Source organism: Nelumbo nucifera, chromosome 2, assembly GCF_055504915.1.
Source record: "Nelumbo nucifera cultivar China Antique chromosome 2, China Antique-T2T, whole genome shotgun sequence".
In the NCBI taxonomy this organism is placed as follows: domain Eukaryota; kingdom Viridiplantae; phylum Streptophyta; class Magnoliopsida; order Proteales; family Nelumbonaceae; genus Nelumbo; species Nelumbo nucifera.
In genome coordinates, this window is record NC_142650.1 from 63,554,152 (window position 1) to 63,574,287 (window position 20,136).

The 20,136-nt window shown below is 36.8% G+C and overlaps 2 protein-coding genes across 2 annotated transcripts; both read left to right on the forward strand.

Moving 5' to 3' along the window:
• The first annotated feature begins 412 nt into the window (after positions 1–412).
• On the forward strand, positions 413–5,052 carry LOC104607670 (glucan endo-1,3-beta-glucosidase 14-like). The gene is made up of 4 exons (XM_088897298.1): positions 413–569; positions 1,443–2,470; positions 2,842–3,016; positions 4,527–5,052. The coding sequence occupies exons 1-3, from the start codon at positions 512–514 to the stop codon at positions 2,896–2,898; spliced, it is 1,143 nt and encodes a 380-aa protein (XP_088753424.1). The 5' UTR covers positions 413–511; the 3' UTR covers positions 2,899–3,016; positions 4,527–5,052.
• A 6,931-nt stretch (positions 5,053–11,983) lies between these two features.
• On the forward strand, positions 11,984–17,851 carry LOC104607669 (SOUL heme-binding family protein). Its single transcript, XM_010273346.3, has 8 exons — positions 11,984–12,436; positions 12,525–12,611; positions 12,737–12,807; positions 14,280–14,381; positions 14,487–14,591; positions 15,931–16,066; positions 17,397–17,506; positions 17,606–17,851. The coding sequence occupies exons 1-8, from the start codon at positions 12,226–12,228 to the stop codon at positions 17,678–17,680; spliced, it is 897 nt and encodes a 298-aa protein (XP_010271648.1). The 5' UTR covers positions 11,984–12,225; the 3' UTR covers positions 17,681–17,851.
• Positions 17,852–20,136: the final 2,285 nt, after the last annotated feature.

A 20,136-nucleotide genomic window follows, 5' to 3' on the forward strand; every position in this document is an offset into this window, starting at 1 on the left:
AGCCCGAACTAATAAATTTTGCAGAGAGAGAGAGAAAATTCACCGTCGCACTTTGACAGAGATTCCTCATTAGTTCGCAACTTCGCATGAGAGAGAGAGAGAGATTGCGCCGGTGAACGTTCACCACCTCACTGTGGAGTGTGGAGGATGTGGAGGTTGGAGAAGAAGGGTTTGGCTGGAAAAAGAAGAGGGAAAGAGGCAAAGAGATAATAAAAAGATGGGGCTATTCGATTAGGGTTTTTTAGGTCTAGGTTTTGGTCGGGCCGGGCTATTTTGACAAAATCCGATCCCGACTCGAATTTATTGCGGGCCGGGCTTTTTGGCCCGAGTTTAAGCCCGCGGGCCTATAACCATGTTCAAGCCCGTCCGGGCCGGGGCGGGCCGGCCCGTCGGGCCACCCGGCCCATGAGCAGGTCTATTTGTTACTACTATATTAAGCAGGCGCTGAGAATTGAGAGCTGAAATTTGGGGAGTCGGAGACGGAGACGGAGAAGGTGCCCACCGGAGGGAAATGAGAGCTGAAGCGATGCGAGATTGCGCGTTTTTGCTAACACTTCTCTTCCTTTTTGGTCTGTCTTCGTCTTCTTCTTCAATTCATTCTTCAAGCTACTTTCGTGGCAGTACTCTTCATTGTGAATGAGCAACGAACCTTTTTATTCTGTACTCTATTTATGGTATCGTGTAACATTTGGTTTCATTGAGATCGCATGGTTTTTGTATATTAAAATGTAGGAATTCGATTCAGCTCTCTGTGTTTCAGTCAATTCTGTTTCTAGCCGTCTTTCAAGCTCCTTCATGGCGTCCATTGCTCTTTTCTCAGTGTGTGTTAGAAAAGAAGGAAAGTTTGGAGGAATGAGCCTCAGTTAATTGCAGAGTAGAGCAATTTACACTTTGAGATAGAAAGCAGTTTAAATTTGAGAATCCGAAGATAGTTGTTGGCTTTGCTCTGCTCTGCTGAGTTCCTTTCCTTAAAATCTGTAATTTCTTTAAGGAAATTAAAGATTTCACGTCTCAATAGGATTTCTTTCTCTGATTCTGAGCAGTGATGTTCTTATTTTAATTGTTTTTAATCTGCTAAGGTTTCATTGGTTGGTTTTCGGGAACTGCAGTAGAGTGGTTCTGATTTCCAGCTTAGAACTTTGGAAATCTTGCTCTTCTATTAATTTATCGTTTCGTTTTAGGGCTGATAATTTGAAAATATAACCGGTTTTCTGTTACATGTTTCTGCATTTCTTGATAGTTTTTCAGACTTCTATATGTCTCGATGTTTCTACATTTCTTTATAGTATAATTCTACTACATTCCTCCTCATCAAATTCCTAGTGTTTTCATTGCAAGATATGTAATTTGAACCAGGAATCTTAATTCTCTGCTCTCAAACAATAGAAAAAAAAACCCTGGTTTGGTGATTTCATCAGCTCATTCTCTTTTTGATGAAACAGATTCAATTGTCCAGATCCTTGGCCTTGGGCTCGGAATCAACTACGGCCAGATCGCGAACAACCTCCCTTCTCCTTCCCGAGTCGCCTTCCTCCTCGAGTCCCTCAACATCAACAGAGTCAAACTCTATGATGCTGATCCAAATGTCCTCCAGGCATTCTCAAATTCGAACGTCGAGTTTGTAGTTGGTGTTGGAAATGAGTATCTTCTGAACATGACGGACTCCAACAAAGCCCTGGCCTGGGTGAAGCAACATGTCCTGCGCCACCTTCCCTGGACCAGAATAACCTGCATCACCGTCGGGAACGAAGTTTTATCTGGTAATGACACCCAATTGATGTCCTATCTCCTCCCGGCAATCCATTCCATCTACAATGCTCTTGTTTCCCTTGGAATGAATGATCGAGTGAACGTAACCACCGCTCATTCTCTCTCCATATTAGCCAACTCCTTCCCGCCTTCCTCTGGTGCTTTCCGGCAAGATCTCGGTGAATACATCCAACCCCTTCTCAATTTTCATTCCCAGATCAAGTCTCCTTTCCTCATCAACGCGTATCCTTACTTTGCCTATAAAGATAACCCCAATGAAGTCTCATTGGACTACGTTCTGTTCCAGTCGAACCAAGGGATGACAGATCCAAATACAAATCTAAAATACGATAACATGTTGTATGCTCAAATAGATGCTGTTTATTCGGCGATCAAGAGAATGGGGCATACTGATATAGAAGTGAGGATTTCTGAGACAGGTTGGCCTTCTAAAGGGGACCCTGACGAGGTAGGGGCCTCACCAGAGAACGCCAGGATTTATAATGGGAATTTGCTGCGCAGAATAGAGGAGGGGCAGGGTACTCCATTGAAACCATCTATTCCGATCGATATTTATGTCTTTGCACTCTTCAATGAGGATCTGAAGCCGGGTCCGGCTTCTGAGAGGAACTATGGGTTGTACTATCCAGATGGAACTCCAGTTTATGACATTGGATTACGTGGTTATCTCGCAGAGATGGTTTCTGCTTCTAAGACTAAGGTACTTCATTGAACTTTACTTCCAAAAGCTGTGGTTACTGGTTAGTCACTGAATGAATTGCACTCCTGATCAATTTCTCTGAAATTCAAATAACTAGCTCCCCACCTCATTTTCTCTCACCAACAATGGCTCCAACTAAAAGAATTGGGGCCTTAAATTCTACAAGTTTCTAAGTTCTGCTCCGGATCGAAATTGATCCCAAATAACCGAATCCAGAAACTATGGAATTGGTCCCATGACCGGTGGCCCGGACATCTTAAGGGTCATTTAGTTTTTCCGTTAATATTCACATTCAATTAATGAGCAAGGCAACTAAAAAATAGAACAATAAATCTAATGTTATACCTCCTATATTCTCTTGTTTTATGCAGAACATGTCCTTTTTGGGATTTATCATCTTCATCACAGCATTTTTAATCTGTGGTTGAGGAAGGCCTGCAAATTATGCAGTACTCGACAAAAGAGGGAGAGGTTGAGAAAAAGGAGGAGCTGAATCAGAAAGCACTGAAATTTTCCAACCTGTGATTATGATAGGACATCTGTGAGGTGAGTGATACAGTTCATTTTCTTTTCTATATCATTTTGGAAGCCATGGCCTATAGTATGTATGTATATATGTATAGGATGATTGTGCTCTACCTAAATCCACCTGATTAGATGGTCTACTGCTCAGTTTCACTTCTTTCTGATAGTATAAAGTATTATAGAACACTAGGAAGAATTCCAGACAAATCTCTAGATCATTTGATTAGAATCAGATATTGGGTGGGTTAATTTTCAGCTAACGAGATCTTCTAGGTGGGAGCTGACTAGCGGTGGCTCATCTCCTATGTGACAACATGTATGGACATGATTTCTGTTGCTTGTAGTGTTTGTTATATTGTTCTTATCTTACATGCAATCATGCAAATGAATCTTCTTGTACAAAAATTCTTCTTGTCTGCAATAGACAAATTTAATTTGGCTCCTACCCAGAAAAGAAGGCATCGAGAGCTCCTCTTCCGGCTTCTTATTACCTTCGGTTGTCTAAAGTGCCCATGCTCAAATCTCGTAGACTTCTTTAGTTTTATTGGCAGCATCAATCACTATTTCTTAACATAAACTTGTGGTGTTTGCCTTTCTCTTTCTTCCTAAAAGAGAATCAATAGCGTCAGTCTTCGGTGGCCTGAATATGTTCTAGTGTTGTCCTTGGTCCAATTCAAAATTGCAATACGAGGCATCTCAACATGATGGGTCCACACCATCTTAGACATATATATAGCTGACCTCCAGATGATGGTCTTAGTTCTTTTCTTTCCTATTTCTTTAATTCTTCCTTTCTCTCATTCTTTCTCTTTCTCCTTTTATCCCTGCCTCTGAACAGATTTTATATACTGCAGTGATACCGTATAGGATTACTTCTTTGTTATGGGCTAATGAATTTTAACCAGAAGAAATTCTTGAACGACAATGTGCGTTCTTGGGGCTTCCTACAGCATGAGACCTGTAAAGTGATTAGCGCGTTACATCACTTATGGTCCATATAAGATTACACTGCTGGATCTTCAAATCCATTGGACAAGCTAAGTAGTGGAGTGGAGTGGAATGCAACTACTGCTGGGTCCAACCTTGGGAAAACAACAAATGAATCGTAAGCTAGAACTCTGAGTGGTATCACACGTTCCAAACCCATGGGACCCGCAATCCAAGATGGACTCAAGTATTCCAGCAAGGATGATTGCGATACTGATAGTGATGGATGTTTAGTCCATGTGGTGACTTCTAAGCTACCACATCTATATTCCAACTGGTAGAACTATGTGAACCAAATAATCCACAAGCTGTACTCCTAATAATAAATCTGTAAAAACTTTAACCTGATTTCTTGCACAGTTCTACCTTCAATGTCAAATGTCGAAATAGTAAGAAATGATTTTAGCGTCCATAATTTAACAAAGGACATGACAATAAACAGAATGAATGACAACTGACCTCATATAGTTGGGATAAGGCTTGAATGGTGGTGATGATTTTACCTTCCACATGGCTAATTTATGGCTGTTTCTACTTGATGCAGGGTAACCACAATACCAGGAATTTATTTCATGCCAAGCACCAATTGAAGCCAATTTCGTTCCGGTGCCGTTATATTCAAGAACCTTTCTAGTAACTTAAGAGGAGAGTCCATCTTGTACATCCGCCATCCTGAAATTGAGAAGCGAGGTACCAACACTTCAATCTGTAAAATAATGAAACCATCTACAGGCATAATAAGGGTAGGATTAATTCATTTTATTAATGCGCGTCTAATAAATGGGAAAAGTTGGTCTAATCCATGACAACTTTAAGAACATAAAGATGGTTTCTCTTTGTAATGTACTGATCAGGATATATGAGCACGGACAGTTTTATGTGTATAATAATTTTGTCTTTTATTTATTGGTGGCAAAATGAGAGTGAATAAGTGTCTAGTTTTGGGCTGATGGGTCTGAAGTGATCTTTTTATTTCCGGTATATGTAACTTCAATGCCAGAAAACAGCTGGATAAGCTTTTGGGTTGTCAATGGTATCTGAAATTTTGAAATTCCATTTGGATTTTAAAATCTGTATGGATAGATTCTGCTTAATAATTGGATTGAACGCAGATTTGATCTCCTCTGATTTGATTTAAATTTATCGTGCATACACACACATTTCGTTACCCCTTTTATGATACCCAGTTGATTGGTTATAAGGTTTTTCCCTTAATCCCTACATATGTATTTATCAATGTTTTTAAAACCGATTTGAAATTGGAATCGTTTTGGCCACTGGGTTGATATTTTGATTGTCTGGTTCGAATGGATAGTCCATTTTAATAAATAAAAAAAATAAAAATAAAAATGGCCAAAAACCGTTGAATGGGTCAAACTGGTTGATGGTTCAATTTTTTGAGTCAATGGATTGTTGACCATCTCAATGGTTTTTGGCCAAAGACCGGGTTTGGGGTAAATTGGAACCAGTTGTCTGAACAGTTCTCAGGCCAAACGGTCCAACCGTCTGAACCAACAGCAGTTATATACTATATATAATTATATAAAATTTATAATTAAAAATTTAATATTTTGTATTCATGTAAATTTATAATAGATGAATGTCAAAAGTGATTAATTTTAGGGAAAATGTCAAAAAGCAATTAATTTTAGGTCTGTAGTGGAATATAGAAATCTATATTCGACCTGTCCGTACTTTTCTGTTAATTTTTTTATCAGAATTTTTTAAAATCTTTTTGTTTTAAACAACAAAGCAAATTCGGTAAAAACGAATCGAATCTGATTAGTCAAGTTTCGATAATTGGATGATGTGGGTGAATCCGAGACGATCACAACATCCCTAGTATGATCCTTCGAACCAAATTCTCGGAATGAAGAGACAAAAAGCTCTCCCTCTAAATGACAAGGACGATACCCGAGGAAGAAAAAAAAAAGGAATTTGAAAAGAAAGAAAAACTGAGTCTTTAAAGCTTCTCTTAAACTTGTCTACAGTAAAAAAAAAAAAAACTATGATACCAACATGAACGTTTTTTTTTTTGAGGAAATGTTCAATGGTGCAGTTTTCTAATGTTAAATAGAGCGAGCCTGAAATATGGTGGTGGATACACAATGGTCTAATTACTTCTAACCAAGACCAGAATAGACCGAAAAATTGAATTAGTTCTATTTGTCAAGAAATCATTCATCAAATGAAAATCAAACAATGAACCACTTGATCAAAATTCAAATAAGCTTTGATATCATCTCAAAAGAACCACTCAAACCTAAAAGTTTATACCCTTTAATACTAGGTCAAGAATCATTTAACCTCCAACCTGAGGGGAATAGAAACTCAGTCGGTGGTGGCAAATTGCAACCGACTGATCAACACTTCTCACTCCAAAAGAAATTAACCTTTTAGCGATTGAACAAACTTTCACTTTCATTTCAACTCTCATGGGTTCCTTTTCTAAATTTAAAAAAAAAAAAAATCAAAACATTCTCATACTAATCACATCGGTCAAGAGAAAACTTTGGCTTTCCGCGTTCTGACAGACCGACTGCTGTGCACATTACTGACGAATCAGCATTCCTCACTCAAAACTCAAAAGAAATAAACCTTGATGCTTAAACAACTTTGGTTTCAACTCTCTTGGTCTTGGGTACTTTACTAAATTCTAATCAAAGAAGTCATTCTCATGCTACCAGTTCAATCATAAAATTACAGGAATTTAGAGGAAAGATAAGCCCTTCATGTTCAACAGCCAGCATGACTAGTCTTACGTGTCATACAGAGCATGGGCTACTAAATGCCAGAATGCTCCACGGGTCCCAGTTTTACCGGTCAATCTGGCAGTAAATCATTCATCCTATAAAAACCCATGAATACCGTTTCCCTGGCTTTTATGGTTCAATCGTCCGGTCCAGGGTGAGTTTTACAAAGTTACAATATTGATAGTTTGTTGAATATAATTAGAACTGTTAATGGGTCAGATTTGGCTTAGCTATTGCCAAAGTTTGAATGGACCAGCCCAATGCAATATAAACCTAAATACTAAATGGCTCAATGAAAAAGCATTGACCAATCACCCCCCCCCCCCCCCCCCCCACCCCATGAATGAATTTTGATAAATACAATAGTTTTTATGATACTAGTTGATTAGTTATAAGGCCTTATTCGTTTTTTGGAAAATTACTGCTCAGGTAAGTGTTTCTTAGGAAAGACTTATTTGGTTAGTGTATTTATCCATGTTCTTTTATTTCCTAGATAAATAAGATAATGACCATTTTATCCATAAAAAATCATTATTAAAAGGACATTTTTGTCCCATTCAGGTATTAGTAACTTCCCCACAGGTGGGAAATTTATTTATCCACCTAAAAAATGAACCAAGAAAATAAACTTTCGCTAATCCCCACATAAATCTGAAAAAAGAATGTGTTTCTTGATAAATGAGAATCAAAATCTCAAAATACACCCCCCAAGTATTTTTGTATAATATTTCATGTATCATAGTGGAAGCAAATCCTGGTGGGCTGATTTTGATGGCTGTCTTAGGAACTGTATAACCAATAAAAAGCCCAAATCAACTATGTATATATGTGAAGTGAGAGATTCAAAGTAAGACATATAAGTTTGATGGCTGATGTGGGGCGTTATTATTGGTTAAATAACTTCTGGTAGAGCCATAAGTGCAATTAATATGGAATCAGTCAATCCTAATACCATATATTCGTTATATTAAAGAAAAATGTGTGGTAAATAAAAATTATTGTTCTTAATGATGAAAATTAACTAACAATACAAAAAAAAAAAAGTCTAATCCAAGTCCTGCTGACCAAGTGAAATGGTTAAATAGTTTAATTGGCAGTATCACCGTGTGGTTGATTACTTAAGCCAATGGACTAAAGAATATGGTTGGGTGATGAATCAAGTGGTCCAATTAGCGGTTTAACCGCAGGTTAAAAACACTGAAAGTTAGTTTGGTCTGCAGGAAAGGGTTTGGAATCAGAATTGTCCATTTTCAATTTCAACTATTTGATTGGTCAGAAATAGGATTCTGATTTTTATTCTTGGCTAAATGACATTCCCCTATTTGAAAGAAAGGGCATTTTAGCCTCCCCCGAAATGAGAATATCATTCCAAATGAACTGAGCAATATCAATTGGAATCCTATTCTAGATTTCCATTTGAATCAAACAAGTAGGGGGAGTAAGTGATTCTGATTTCAAGTCTTGGGGTATCGATTCTGATTCTAATCGCGAACCAAATGAACCCTCGATTCCAAATTTCCTCCATAACTTCCTCTTGCATTTCCACTCGGTTGGAACTCAGTCTTACACATGTCTAAATATACATTGAGAATATCAGAATACGTAGGTTATGAGACACCAGTCAAAATACGTAGGCTATGGGCCGCAAAGATTGTCCAAAGTCGAATTTAATCCCATTGATTTCATAGTTATATATATATATATATATATATAGGGCTGTCAATGGGAGAGATATTCGTCCAACTTGACCCTGTCCAATATGAATCCATTTACAGATGGATGAGGTCCAATCCAATCCGATGAATACAGATCATGAAGTCTGGACTGGTCCAATTTAATATGTATTATTGATTCATTTAGCTTGTTCAAATTGATTTTGATTTGGATGGGTCCAATCCATGAATCCATTGACTCCCCTGTTAGTGCTATGTCTATCATCATCACTAAAAAATCCATGAAAATTTACAGTGGCAAACTTGTGAGTTGTGACAAAAAAAAAATAGGAAATATTAAATTTGGGAAAAACTTTAGTTGGTTGAAGAGCTGTTTTCTTTTTCTTTTTTTTTTAACAGTTAAATATTCATATGTGATAGGAACTTATTCGAAATGTCTATTTTGGGGCTGGTCATATTTACAAGCAAAAGAAGCCAGCCCATGAGCCAGACAGTTCTGCCATGTTTTTCCTTTGAAGCTTAGGCTCAGTTTAGAAGGAGTACAAATGCAAATATGTAGAGTGCAAAACCTCATATTTTGTATTATTTTGTATGTATTTGCACTGTACCTATTTGTATTTGCACTCTTTCCAAATTAAGTTTATACTCCTTTCAAACTGAGCACAAAAAGAATCATTGTTTTCCATACTTGAAACCAAGCAAAACCTCCGCTCACATAGAATCCAGTTACACTTTGGGAATATCCCCCCTACATGTATGTTTCCAATGTACCGCTGGATTCTATGCTTTTAGAGTGTGTGTAGAGCTTTTGCTTGTAGGAAATCCCATCACGTGAGAAAGAGCAGTGTGATAACTTTAAGAGAGCCATCTTTTATTATCCATAAAATATATGCTTTTGTCTTTTCAAGTAATTATAATGCTATTCTCTACCATGAAGATGAGTTTGACTTCAATTTTCCATTGAACAAACTTGAGTGAGGGAAGTACTTTGCTTTAAAACGCTGAGCACAAAAATTGTAGTTGTTTGCCAAAGAGGGTTTTGTTCATGAGTGCAAAATTCCAGACCCCAGTCCTCCTTTACTCTTTAATAAACATACCATGGGATGGTGTGATGTGAAGCTCTTTGTTCTTTGTCATTCCACCAAAACTCTCTTTCGACCTTGTTGGAGTCATTGGTAACTTTTTGTAGGAGCATTGATGTAGGCATAAAATAGATTGGGAGGGCTTCAAGTAGTGTTCTTCCCAGCTTTGATAAGAGCTTTGACCTCCATGATAGTGTTTTGGTTTTTAATTTCTCTAAAAGATCTTTATAACTTGATGAAGGAAACCTATTTATCAAAAGTTTGGCACCAACATATATTTCTTGGCCGCTCAAGGTGGATATGCCTAGATTTTTTTTTTTTTTTTTTATAAATTATGCTTAAGATTTTACATAAGAAGTCTTATGGTGCCTATAGATGTTCTTACTAAAGATGATGTTGGATTAGGTGAAATTTATTCTGAATTGAAGCTGCTTCAAACTTAGAGAGGAACTGTTTTAGAGCTTAGGTTTGTTGGATCTTAGCTTTCAGAATATAAGACAATCATCTGCAAAATTTCCATTCCAATTTTTGTATTTAGCATTTGTGATAAAGTTTCCATTCCAATGATAAACAAGTATGGGGAGATACAGTCTCCTTGCCTCAAGCCATTGTGAAGTTTGAAGTGTCTAATGAGCTTCACCATTCAATTTAATGGAAAAGGTGGGTGCGGTGATGTATGAGCTAAAGTGAACCCATTTTTCTAGAAAATTCATTTCTTGTAAACAGTCAGTTAGAAACTCCATCCCACTCAATTAAAAGTACTAACCATATCAAATTTAATCGCATGTCATTCTTTTCCATTATGGTCAATGATTACTCTTGCTAGAACAATATGATATGCTCCTTGCCTATTTCAGAGGAATCCAGATGGACCATGAGAGGTGATCTCTTTAAGAATTGGCTTTGCTCTATCGGCCACCCATCTCGAAATGATCTTAAATGTTACACTACATAGATTTATGGGCCTATAATGGGTTGGACTTTTAGGAGCAAGTCTCTTAGGTATGAAGACTAGGTTTGCATTATTAGTTTTTTTGACAAGTGTTTAGAGCACTATTTTAAGACTTGTTGTTGATTCGACCGGTTCAACCGTTTGAATCATTATCTTTGCTAGAAAACCCTTTTTGACCTCAAATCACTATTTTAGCATTTTTGGTTGATAAAATACATGCTTATACATTACTATCTATACACACACATACATATATACATATACTGGTGTGACACGTTTGATCCATTCGACATAGACGATCAAACTGGTGACTCACGACTCGGAGGCCAAAACCATTTGGCCTTTGGGTCACTTTTAAAAAGATTGGTTTAGACTGAAAGGAGTCACTTACCATTTGGTAAATATTTGCCTCCACTATTAATTGATACTTTTGAAAGAAAAAGTGGAATAGCCATATGAACCAAGAGCTTTATGAGTTTGCATTTGATTCACCACTTATTTATTTCCTTTGGCTAAGGAGGTTGCATTAGCTTGGATCTGAGTTTGTAGGCAATTGAGGGTATGTATAAAGAGTTCAGATTCTGCCACCAAGAGGACATTGGAAATATTTCCCTTTACAACTACATGCAGTAACATGTTAGGGAGCATTTTGTTGGTAGCAAATCCCTACTCACCTATAAAGTAGGGATACTCATGGTTTGATTAACTGAACAGATACCATTAGTTTTTGGAAAATCATAAATTGAAATCGAATTGAAGCCAATCGATTAATTGGTTAGTTGGTTCTTTTTTGATCAATTCAGTTTGTCATATTTTTCGGTTTTTTGATATTTCTAATGTATATTATAAATAAATATTTAAAATACATAATAAAATATTAGAAATATTATAAATGATAAATGATATATTATATATTATAAATATATATATAATGTATACAGAGGTGAACCAAGTATACTCTCTAACGCTCCTCCAAGCTCCAACTCCCAAAATTAAAAAAATATATATTTATTTTTTTAAAAGATTTGTAATACTAAATCTTCTGAGTCCATTTTTGTCAAAACCCTACCTCTTTTACTCTCTATCTCATTTTTTTTGTTTAAATTTGGCCCTTTCAAAGAAAATTCCTGCCTCCGTCTAATTTTTTTATATTAATCATCAAAAGTCAAAACTAAACCAACTGATTCGGTTAACCAGAATTTCCGGTTCGATTTTTCGATTTTTCGATTTTTGATGGTAAGCCCGAGCTAGACCCAAAACCTCTCTCTCACCGGTCATCAGGCTCATCACCCAATACTCTGCAAAGAAATTGGATTTGGAACTCCGCTCTTTCTCTGGCAAATCGGGCTGACGTGCCTTAATGTTATCGGGCCCTTACAAACTTGTCCTGCAATGTAGGTTCAACCTAGCGTAGGTTGCCGGTTGCGTTGAACCAATCAAAACGTGGCCATGTTTTGATTCGCCCTTGCAGCCTAGGCTGTTAGATAATTAGACAGCGAGAAGAATAACTGTCAAGCTGAGAAAGAGAAGGCCTCTTGTGAGTCGACTGGAACTCTGAAAGCGTCTCGTCAACCAGAACCAAGCGATAAACCAATGAGAAGAATATCTCAGAAAGAAGGGGCCCTGGCCGGTATCCGACTCCGTCCATGAAATATTAGAACCTTTCTCTCTCTCTCTCTCTCTCTCTCTCTCTCCTGGCGATGCAAATAGCGAATTCCACTTCTTTCCTTCATCCGGCAATTCATCTGCAACACTAACAGAGAAGGAAAGAAGTACTAGAAAAATGCTTGCATGCGACGCTTCATTCATCTGTCAACCTCTCTGCAGAGCCGGGGTTCATATGTCGAGGAACCCTAGAAGAAGTTCTAGGGTTACAGTAGTGGCGATGGATAGAAGCGTCACTTCTCGGCAAAGAAGGACAATGTCCGGTTTTGATGCTCGTGTTTCTCTTGTTCTTGCTCTAGCTACTCAGGCCTTCTCTCTGTCTCAGCGAAGTACATATTCTTCAAAAGCAAAAGAGGAAAAATTCATTTTCGAGATGGAATCGCTTTTTTAACTTGATTTTTTTTTCTTCGTTTGCAGTTTTAGTGGATTTGGCGGATGAAACTGCGAAATATGTTTTTCCGAAGAGATTCGAAAGTCGCAATTTAGAGGAAGCTTTGATGACAGGTAGTTTTGCAGTCAGTTGATTCATTGACTTTTGGGTTTTGTTGAGTTTGATTGGAATCTGATGATATTGGGGATTTGGTTTGTGACTGTTTTATTAAGTTCTTTATAGTTTGGCTTTTATGCAGTTCCAGATCTTGAAACTGTGAAGTTTAACGTTTTAAAAAGGACAGATGAGTACGAAATCAGGGAGGTTGAGGTATAATTTTTTCGCTTTATGTTTATACTCTCTGAAAATTGTCAGAAGGATTCTATCAGACTTTATCTGTAAGCTCAGTCTGTGTTGAGGGTGGGGGCATGTGAGTGTGTTATAGTTTCCTAGAAATAAAAATAAGATCAGCGTTGTCAAAAGCAAGTAAAGTACATGCCTGGCAAGAAGAACTCAATGTTGGAGCTTATAAGTTTTAAGTGGTGTTCCAATTATAACCGGGTGTATTTGATTCTATGCCAACTATATACGTAACAGAAAATAAACATTTCTTTTTTATTGTGTTTATAGCTTGTCATTTTGAGTAGATTTTGTTAATGCTTCATGTATAGTTGGCATAAGATCAAATAAAGGGTCTGTATGCTCTTTCAATCAGAGGTGCATCTCATATTCATTTTCTAGTATTAAACTACAACCCACTTAGTGCATGCAACCGTTTTATCACACGAATCATGTGTCACAAATCTGGCAACTGATGGGGTGGCTCTCATGCACCCCACTACAAAAGTATCCACTGACTGAATCATGAATTAGATTGGATGTGCTGATGGGGAATCGAAATAGTGCTTAAAGGATTGAAGATATTATTTGTCCAGATGTGGGATGGGAACCAAAAAATTTTCATTGGTAAGTTGGTAACCCTTGCTGGTGTAAAATTTGTTCTTTTGCCTCCATTTCTTTGCAGTGCAATTTCATTTGCACTAGTACAAATGCATGACAATGCAGATGAGAAGAATGCAAATTCTGGTTTACTTTTGCTTGGGTTTTACTTTGCTTCAAATTTTATTTTACTTAATATGCAATGTAAACAAAATAAATAAGGCAAAAGACAAATAAAAAATAAATCAGAATTTGCACTCAAAGCATTTCCACTCCCATACTTTTACACCATCGCAAATGAAATTGCACTGCAAACAAACCTGGCCATAAAGGTGAAAAAACCAAATATTTCTTCATTGGTAACCCCTGCCAGTGTAAAATGGTGTGATTTACCCAAAATATCATGTTATAGTTAATTTTGTTTTAGAATCATGTATTAGACTAGCTAGTATAAGTCTTCTGAGGTATGAGTATTCCCCATTGCTGTAGTTCTTATAAGCCTGCCTTTGTCAGTAAGAACCTTCAGTGCTCTTCATTCAGAGTATTTCGATACCTGCATTTTCCATGCCTTAATAGAAAACAGAATTAGATCATGAAACAAACTTGAGAACTGCATAAAATGAACTTCGCCTGTGGATTTTTATGTCCTTGAAAGAAGCTCTGCATCTTAGTAAACCAGTTAGTATGAAAGTACACTTGAATGGAAGTTGGAAGAAATGAAGTTTTGAATCATTCTTGTGGTTCCAACATTGTTATATTCTTAAACTTGAAAATCAATTCCTTTCTACTTGAATTATGCAACATCTTTGTGGAACAGAAGCAATGATCCTTCATTTCTAACAGAAGCTACTATTATGGAACAGCCTTATTTTGTAGCAGAGACAACAATGCCTGGGAAGACTGGATTTGATTTCAGTGGTTCATCGCAATCTTTCAACATCTTGGCTGAGTACCTCTTTGGAAAGGTACATTGATAGTACCATTTTGAGAACAGTAATATGAATTGTTTAGACCAATGTTTGTCATATTTGCATCTCAAGTGCTAATTGTTGCCCTGGCACTGTTCTTAGAATACTGTGAGTGAGAAAATGGAGATGACTACTCCTGTTTTTACTCAGAAGACCCAATCTGGTGGAGAGAAAATGGAGATGACAACGCCTGTAATAACAAGGCAGGTAAGTGTGGTTTACTTATCCCTTATTAGAAATACTTTTGATTTCTTATACTGATAATATAAATAGATCCCTTATGTCTAAGGAGAAATACTTGGTACAAACATTTCATAAATATGAATCAACTGTACCATGCAGTTGTGCTCATGCTGTGGATCAAGATGGCTCAGTACCCATTTTCTGGGTTTCCATGGATGAAAATCTCTTAAGCTGAAAAAATGTACTCCATAAATGTTTTGGTATGATTACTTTGTATTAGTTAGTTTTGTGAGTCATTCAACTTCATGAGATTATTTAGTTGATGAAGAATGCCCTACTATAACTCTTTTATCAATAAATGTTCTGAATTAACAAAAAATGGCATACAATAAGAGATTTTTCTTAGTAAATTAATTAATATTTTCTACAAAGCATTTACTGGTAACTTTTATGTACAAGTGTTTATATTTTAGAAAATTCAAAGTATCTGGTATTGTTTCCGATGCATTTTTTTTCCTAGGGCTTTCACCAACACTGAGCGCCTGTTTGGTTCATGGGAATAGGGGTCTGGAATTGGAATCAGAATGGTCCATCCCAATTCCAACTGTTTGGCTGGGCAGAATTGGAACCCCATTCCCATTCCTGGTGGTGGTGAAATGGCATTCCCCCATTTGAGGGAATGGCCATTCCCTACCCCTCCCTTCCAGCTGATTCCAATTCCGATTCAAATTTCCATCTGAACCAAACAGGTGGGAGGAATAGACCATTCCAATTCTGATTCTTATGGATTTTGATTCTGATTGTGGTGAGAGGGATATGTTCCTGCATTGTTTAGATTACATCATGGAATGTGTCTCTTTACACTGCATTGGGTAGATAGCATGCATGAAGCTTCATGTTTCAGTTTGGGTAGCTACCTCAATACAAATATGGAAGTGTTTCTAAATTAACAGATTCACCTTTAATTTTCTTTCATAATATACTTTGGATTAGAAGTAGTGGCTTTCACCAGCTATTACTGCATTGTGTTTCAAGTTTCCTAAAATGAGAGAGTTATTTATCCAAAAATTGATTTCTCTTCAGGGTCATTTAATTTCTATAAGCTTTCTCAATTATTTATTTATTCTCTTCGACTCTGCCCTATGCTTTTTGTGTGTGTGTGAAATTCTCTTTCCCATGCTAAAATCTGTGTTTCTATACCTATCAAGTGGCAGACCCCAACCATGTCCTCTGTGCATGGTACAGATAGGTCAAGTAGGAGGAAGAGCAAAACACAGCCCTTTGTCCACATTATCTGCATTTTTCAAAATTTCTGTTATGTGTATGTTCTAAGGTCATGATCTAATTCTTACATCATCTGTAGTCAGAGGATCAAGGAAAGTGGCAGATGTCATTTCTCATGCCTTCAAAGTATGGTGCCAACTTGCCATTACCAAAAGATTCCTCTGTGAGAATCAAAGAGGTGCCGAGAAAAATTGTTGCAGTGGCTGCCTTTTCAGGTGCTTATTTCTCATGATCTAAGAATATTTGGATGCAATGATCATTGGTAGTAAATGGACTTCTACATGCCACAAAATTTACCTTGTTTTGACAACTTTGAATTCCTTATATACATAGTTTTTTCAACAATTAAAATAACAAATCAATAACATGTTTACATTACATGGTATTCCATATGTATTCTTTAAATACGTGCCAAAGTATGTTTTGCACCAGTTCTGTCTGTTTCTGTGGAGAAAGGGTAGCCTGGTTGGGTAAACAATTAAACTTCTCATCTAGATGATCTCACTAAATTCTTCGATACAGAGGAATCATGTTGGACCATCTATGATCTATCAAATTGGTGATCCTCTGGATTGGCCATGCATGCTCCCCATAATCCAATCTCTCTTAAAATATTGCCATAGTGATGTTAGCCATTCAAGTTTTTAATATCTTAATTGAAAAAACCCACAAAGAAGTACCTGATTTTGGACATATGGCAAAGTTTTAGGCTTAAATTGTAATTCCTGAAAGAAGGATGGAAAGTGGAATAAATGAGGTAGAGCCACAAGGCTGTTTTGGAAGCCAAAGTCTGGTGCTGCAATGGAAAACTCCCTCCTTCTATATAAGTTGAGAAAAAAGGTTACTTATCAGGTGACCTATTTCTGTTACTAATCCTCCAGACCTTGCATATAAAAAAAGTCCTCCAGACCTTCATTTTTTTTAATTAAAAGAATGCCCATGAAAACAATAATCTTGAAAACATGGAAAGATCCTTTAAACCTGGAACCTATTCTGTGAATATAGATATGGTGGGGAGGAGAAGAGGAAGTCATTTTGGACATCAAACAAAGATGCCACATGGATAATTCTTGTATCATGCATACATATTTCATTCTACATACATAGATGCACAACTGAACATCCACACATAAAAAGGTGTGGAAGAAGAAAACACAGATAGAACTGGTGCAAAACATACTTTGGCACGTATTTAAAGAATACATATGGAATACCATCTTCATATACGTGCCAAAGTATGTTTTTCTTCTCATGAAGATGTTGATTTTCTATACTTTAACATGAAGTTTATATTTTTTTCTTATGAAAATTATGGATAATTATTAAGGAAATTATGGTTATGGAACCTAGGGAACTACCTTAGGACATATGTTTTTTACTTAAAAAAAAAATCCATTGAACAGAATGGAATGTTGCAAATCTATGGTAGTTGCAAGTTTAGGGGAAAGAAAATGATACAAACAACCCATATAGGTGCTTTAATCAATAGTGACTTAGAATTGACATTAACATTTAAAGATTCTAACTTTTTCCATCTTGAATCAGGTTTTGTAACAGATGATGAGGTTAAACAGAGGGAATCAAAGTTACGTGATGCTCTACGGAATGATGGGCAGTTTCAAGTAAAAGAAGATGCATTAGTGGAGGTTGCACAGGTTAGGTCCATAGCAATTTGATTTTCAGGCAATATTTGCAGTCTGCAAGAAAGATTATCATTATAATGTTGTACTAACTTCTCATGGATGTAATTGCAGTACAATCCACCATTTACATTACCATTCAATCGTCGTAATGAGATCTCGCTGGAAGTCAAAAAGAAAGATGAGTAGGTGCTTACTGTAAATATGGAACTATTTCAAAATATATACACAGGTTATCTTGTCTTGTAAAGGTTATTGTATTTTCATATAGGCTGGTGGCGCAATCAGGTAGACATGTAAGTCTTGTGTAAATACACACCAAATTCAAGATGTATACATAAAGCTGTTGAAATATCTACATCCTATGCATGTCCCTGCCAAAGCGTTGACTTGCTTAAGTTATCTCATACGACAGAAGGAAGGAATGTAGGATCCCTTTTGATTCCAATACCTATTAGCTAAACCTGTTCATGGGCCAGGTTTGGGTTGAGTTTTAGCCAAATTTTGAATGGGCCTGACACAAAGCCCAAGCCCGAAACAGTATAAAATCTTCATGGGCCGACCCCGAATGCCAGCCTGTGAATAGGTCTACTAGTCTACTACTAGCTGATGAGAATCTGTCTTTCATATTCAAGATCTTGATGTGCAGCAGCCCACCATAATGAAATAAAAGAGGGCTGACCAGTGGTATTGATCCAGTCTGGCTATTGTGCTACCTTCCCAGTTCTACTTTCCAATTGTTTTGTTCCCAATGATGTGTCATAAGGAATGAGGTCACAACTTTCAATTGATCTTCATCTTCAAGAGAAACTTAACAGTTCAATGGCCCCAACTGGAAGTCTGGAATCACTCGAAAGCAGATGCATTGAAAGAAGAAGATAGCTTTCTTCAACATTGCAACATCCAATGATGGACTCGGAAAGTTGAGGATACAATCTATTGTAAAATGGTTGCCATTTGGAGGTGTTATTCATCCGATGATGGACCATATTCCTCCATAAATGGTGGCTTTTCTTTTCTCCGTATCTGTTCTAATAGAAATAGCTTGTTGTCAGTTAAAAGAAAGCAGCAGCCATCCTCTTAGGATTTTGTCTTACAAAGTGAGAACAGAAGTTTAAGGTGGCATTCGATAACTCTGAAATAGGGTTTAATATCTTAAAAACTTATTTTTTTTTCAGGGGTTGGGTCTAACTTATGTTTAACCACTGAAAGTGATCAGAGTTCTGATTTGGTAATAAGTGGTCCATATATGTTTCAAATGACTGAAATGCCCCCTTTTTTTAAATATTATCCATGCTCTAAAAAGCAGAAAAGCAGAGTTTGCTGTTTTTAGCTATCAAATCTATAAAAAGAGATTCTACTTTTCAGATATCAGACTTCAGTTTTATCAAACACCACAGCCACTCTACTAAATACTGAAAGATTAGGTTTGTATCCGGTCCACCCCACCCAAGGCCCTTTGATAGCAAGAGACGACACTGGGTAATGGCCCTTTGGACCAGTTTATGAAAAATAGGGTGTACTTAAACCAAACAATAACTTGTGAAAAAACATGTTAATTGTGGCATTGCCATAAATGCGCCAAGGGAAGTTTTTGGTCAATTGACAATTTTAGTTATGTTTTAAAAATAATAGCAAATTGAGTGAGCGGGAGGAAACATGAAGTTTAGGACAAAATTACCCTTTTGTTAAAAACAATCCACCAAATCCAAAGAATATTCATGTTTCGTTCGTTCGATTCCATCCATTCAAATTATGGCTGGCTGGAAGCATCTTCAAGTTCAAATTCGACTCTGTCCTTTCAAACTGCGGCTGGCTGGAAGCATCGACTTCATCCATTCAAACGACTTTAGATTGGGAAGCATCGATTCCATTTGGCTGGGAAGCATCAACTCGATCGATTCAAACTGCGGCTGGCTAGGAAGACTCCATCTTCAAAGCAATATCCCTCCTAGTTTGAGTTCAAGTGATTTGGGGTCCCATTCCTCATCAAAGTTCGAGTTCAAGCGATTTGTGACCCCATTCTTTGTTCAAGTTCGAGTTCGAGTAATTTGGGGTCCCATTCTCCAAGTTTGAGTTTGAAATTACTATTTTATTGTTTTTCTTCTCGCAAACTTTAGAGTTACTAGGAAGAGGTTTCTTCTTCTAACCTTGATTTGGGGTCCCACTCCCTTTATTTTTTTTTTCTTGTTTCTTGTTTCTCAAACTCTTTTTAACTGGCTTGGGGAGATTTTACATATTTTATTTTTTGTTTGTTGTTTCTTTGTACTTGTATTTCATTGTTTAAGTAATTGATGTGATTCTTTGGTCAAATTCTGATTGTGTATTCTTTTGTTTAAAGAATGAAAGAAATCCCTTCCTTTCAAAATGCAAGTTAATGATGATTTAGTTGAGTATTTGCAAAATGTAAGTAAAAGAAATAAGACTTAGAAGTCAATAGAAAGTTGGAAATGAATGATTGCCAGAATTATATAAATGTCTACCATATGATGATTTGAATGTTGAAGAAGCTACAATTTCTTTTGACCAAAATATCAGCATATAATAGCTCATAAAATGAGTTAATGTACATAGGACTCTAGAACTTGAATTATATAAATGACAATCATATGATGATTTGAATGTTGAAGAAGTCCCAGTAGAGG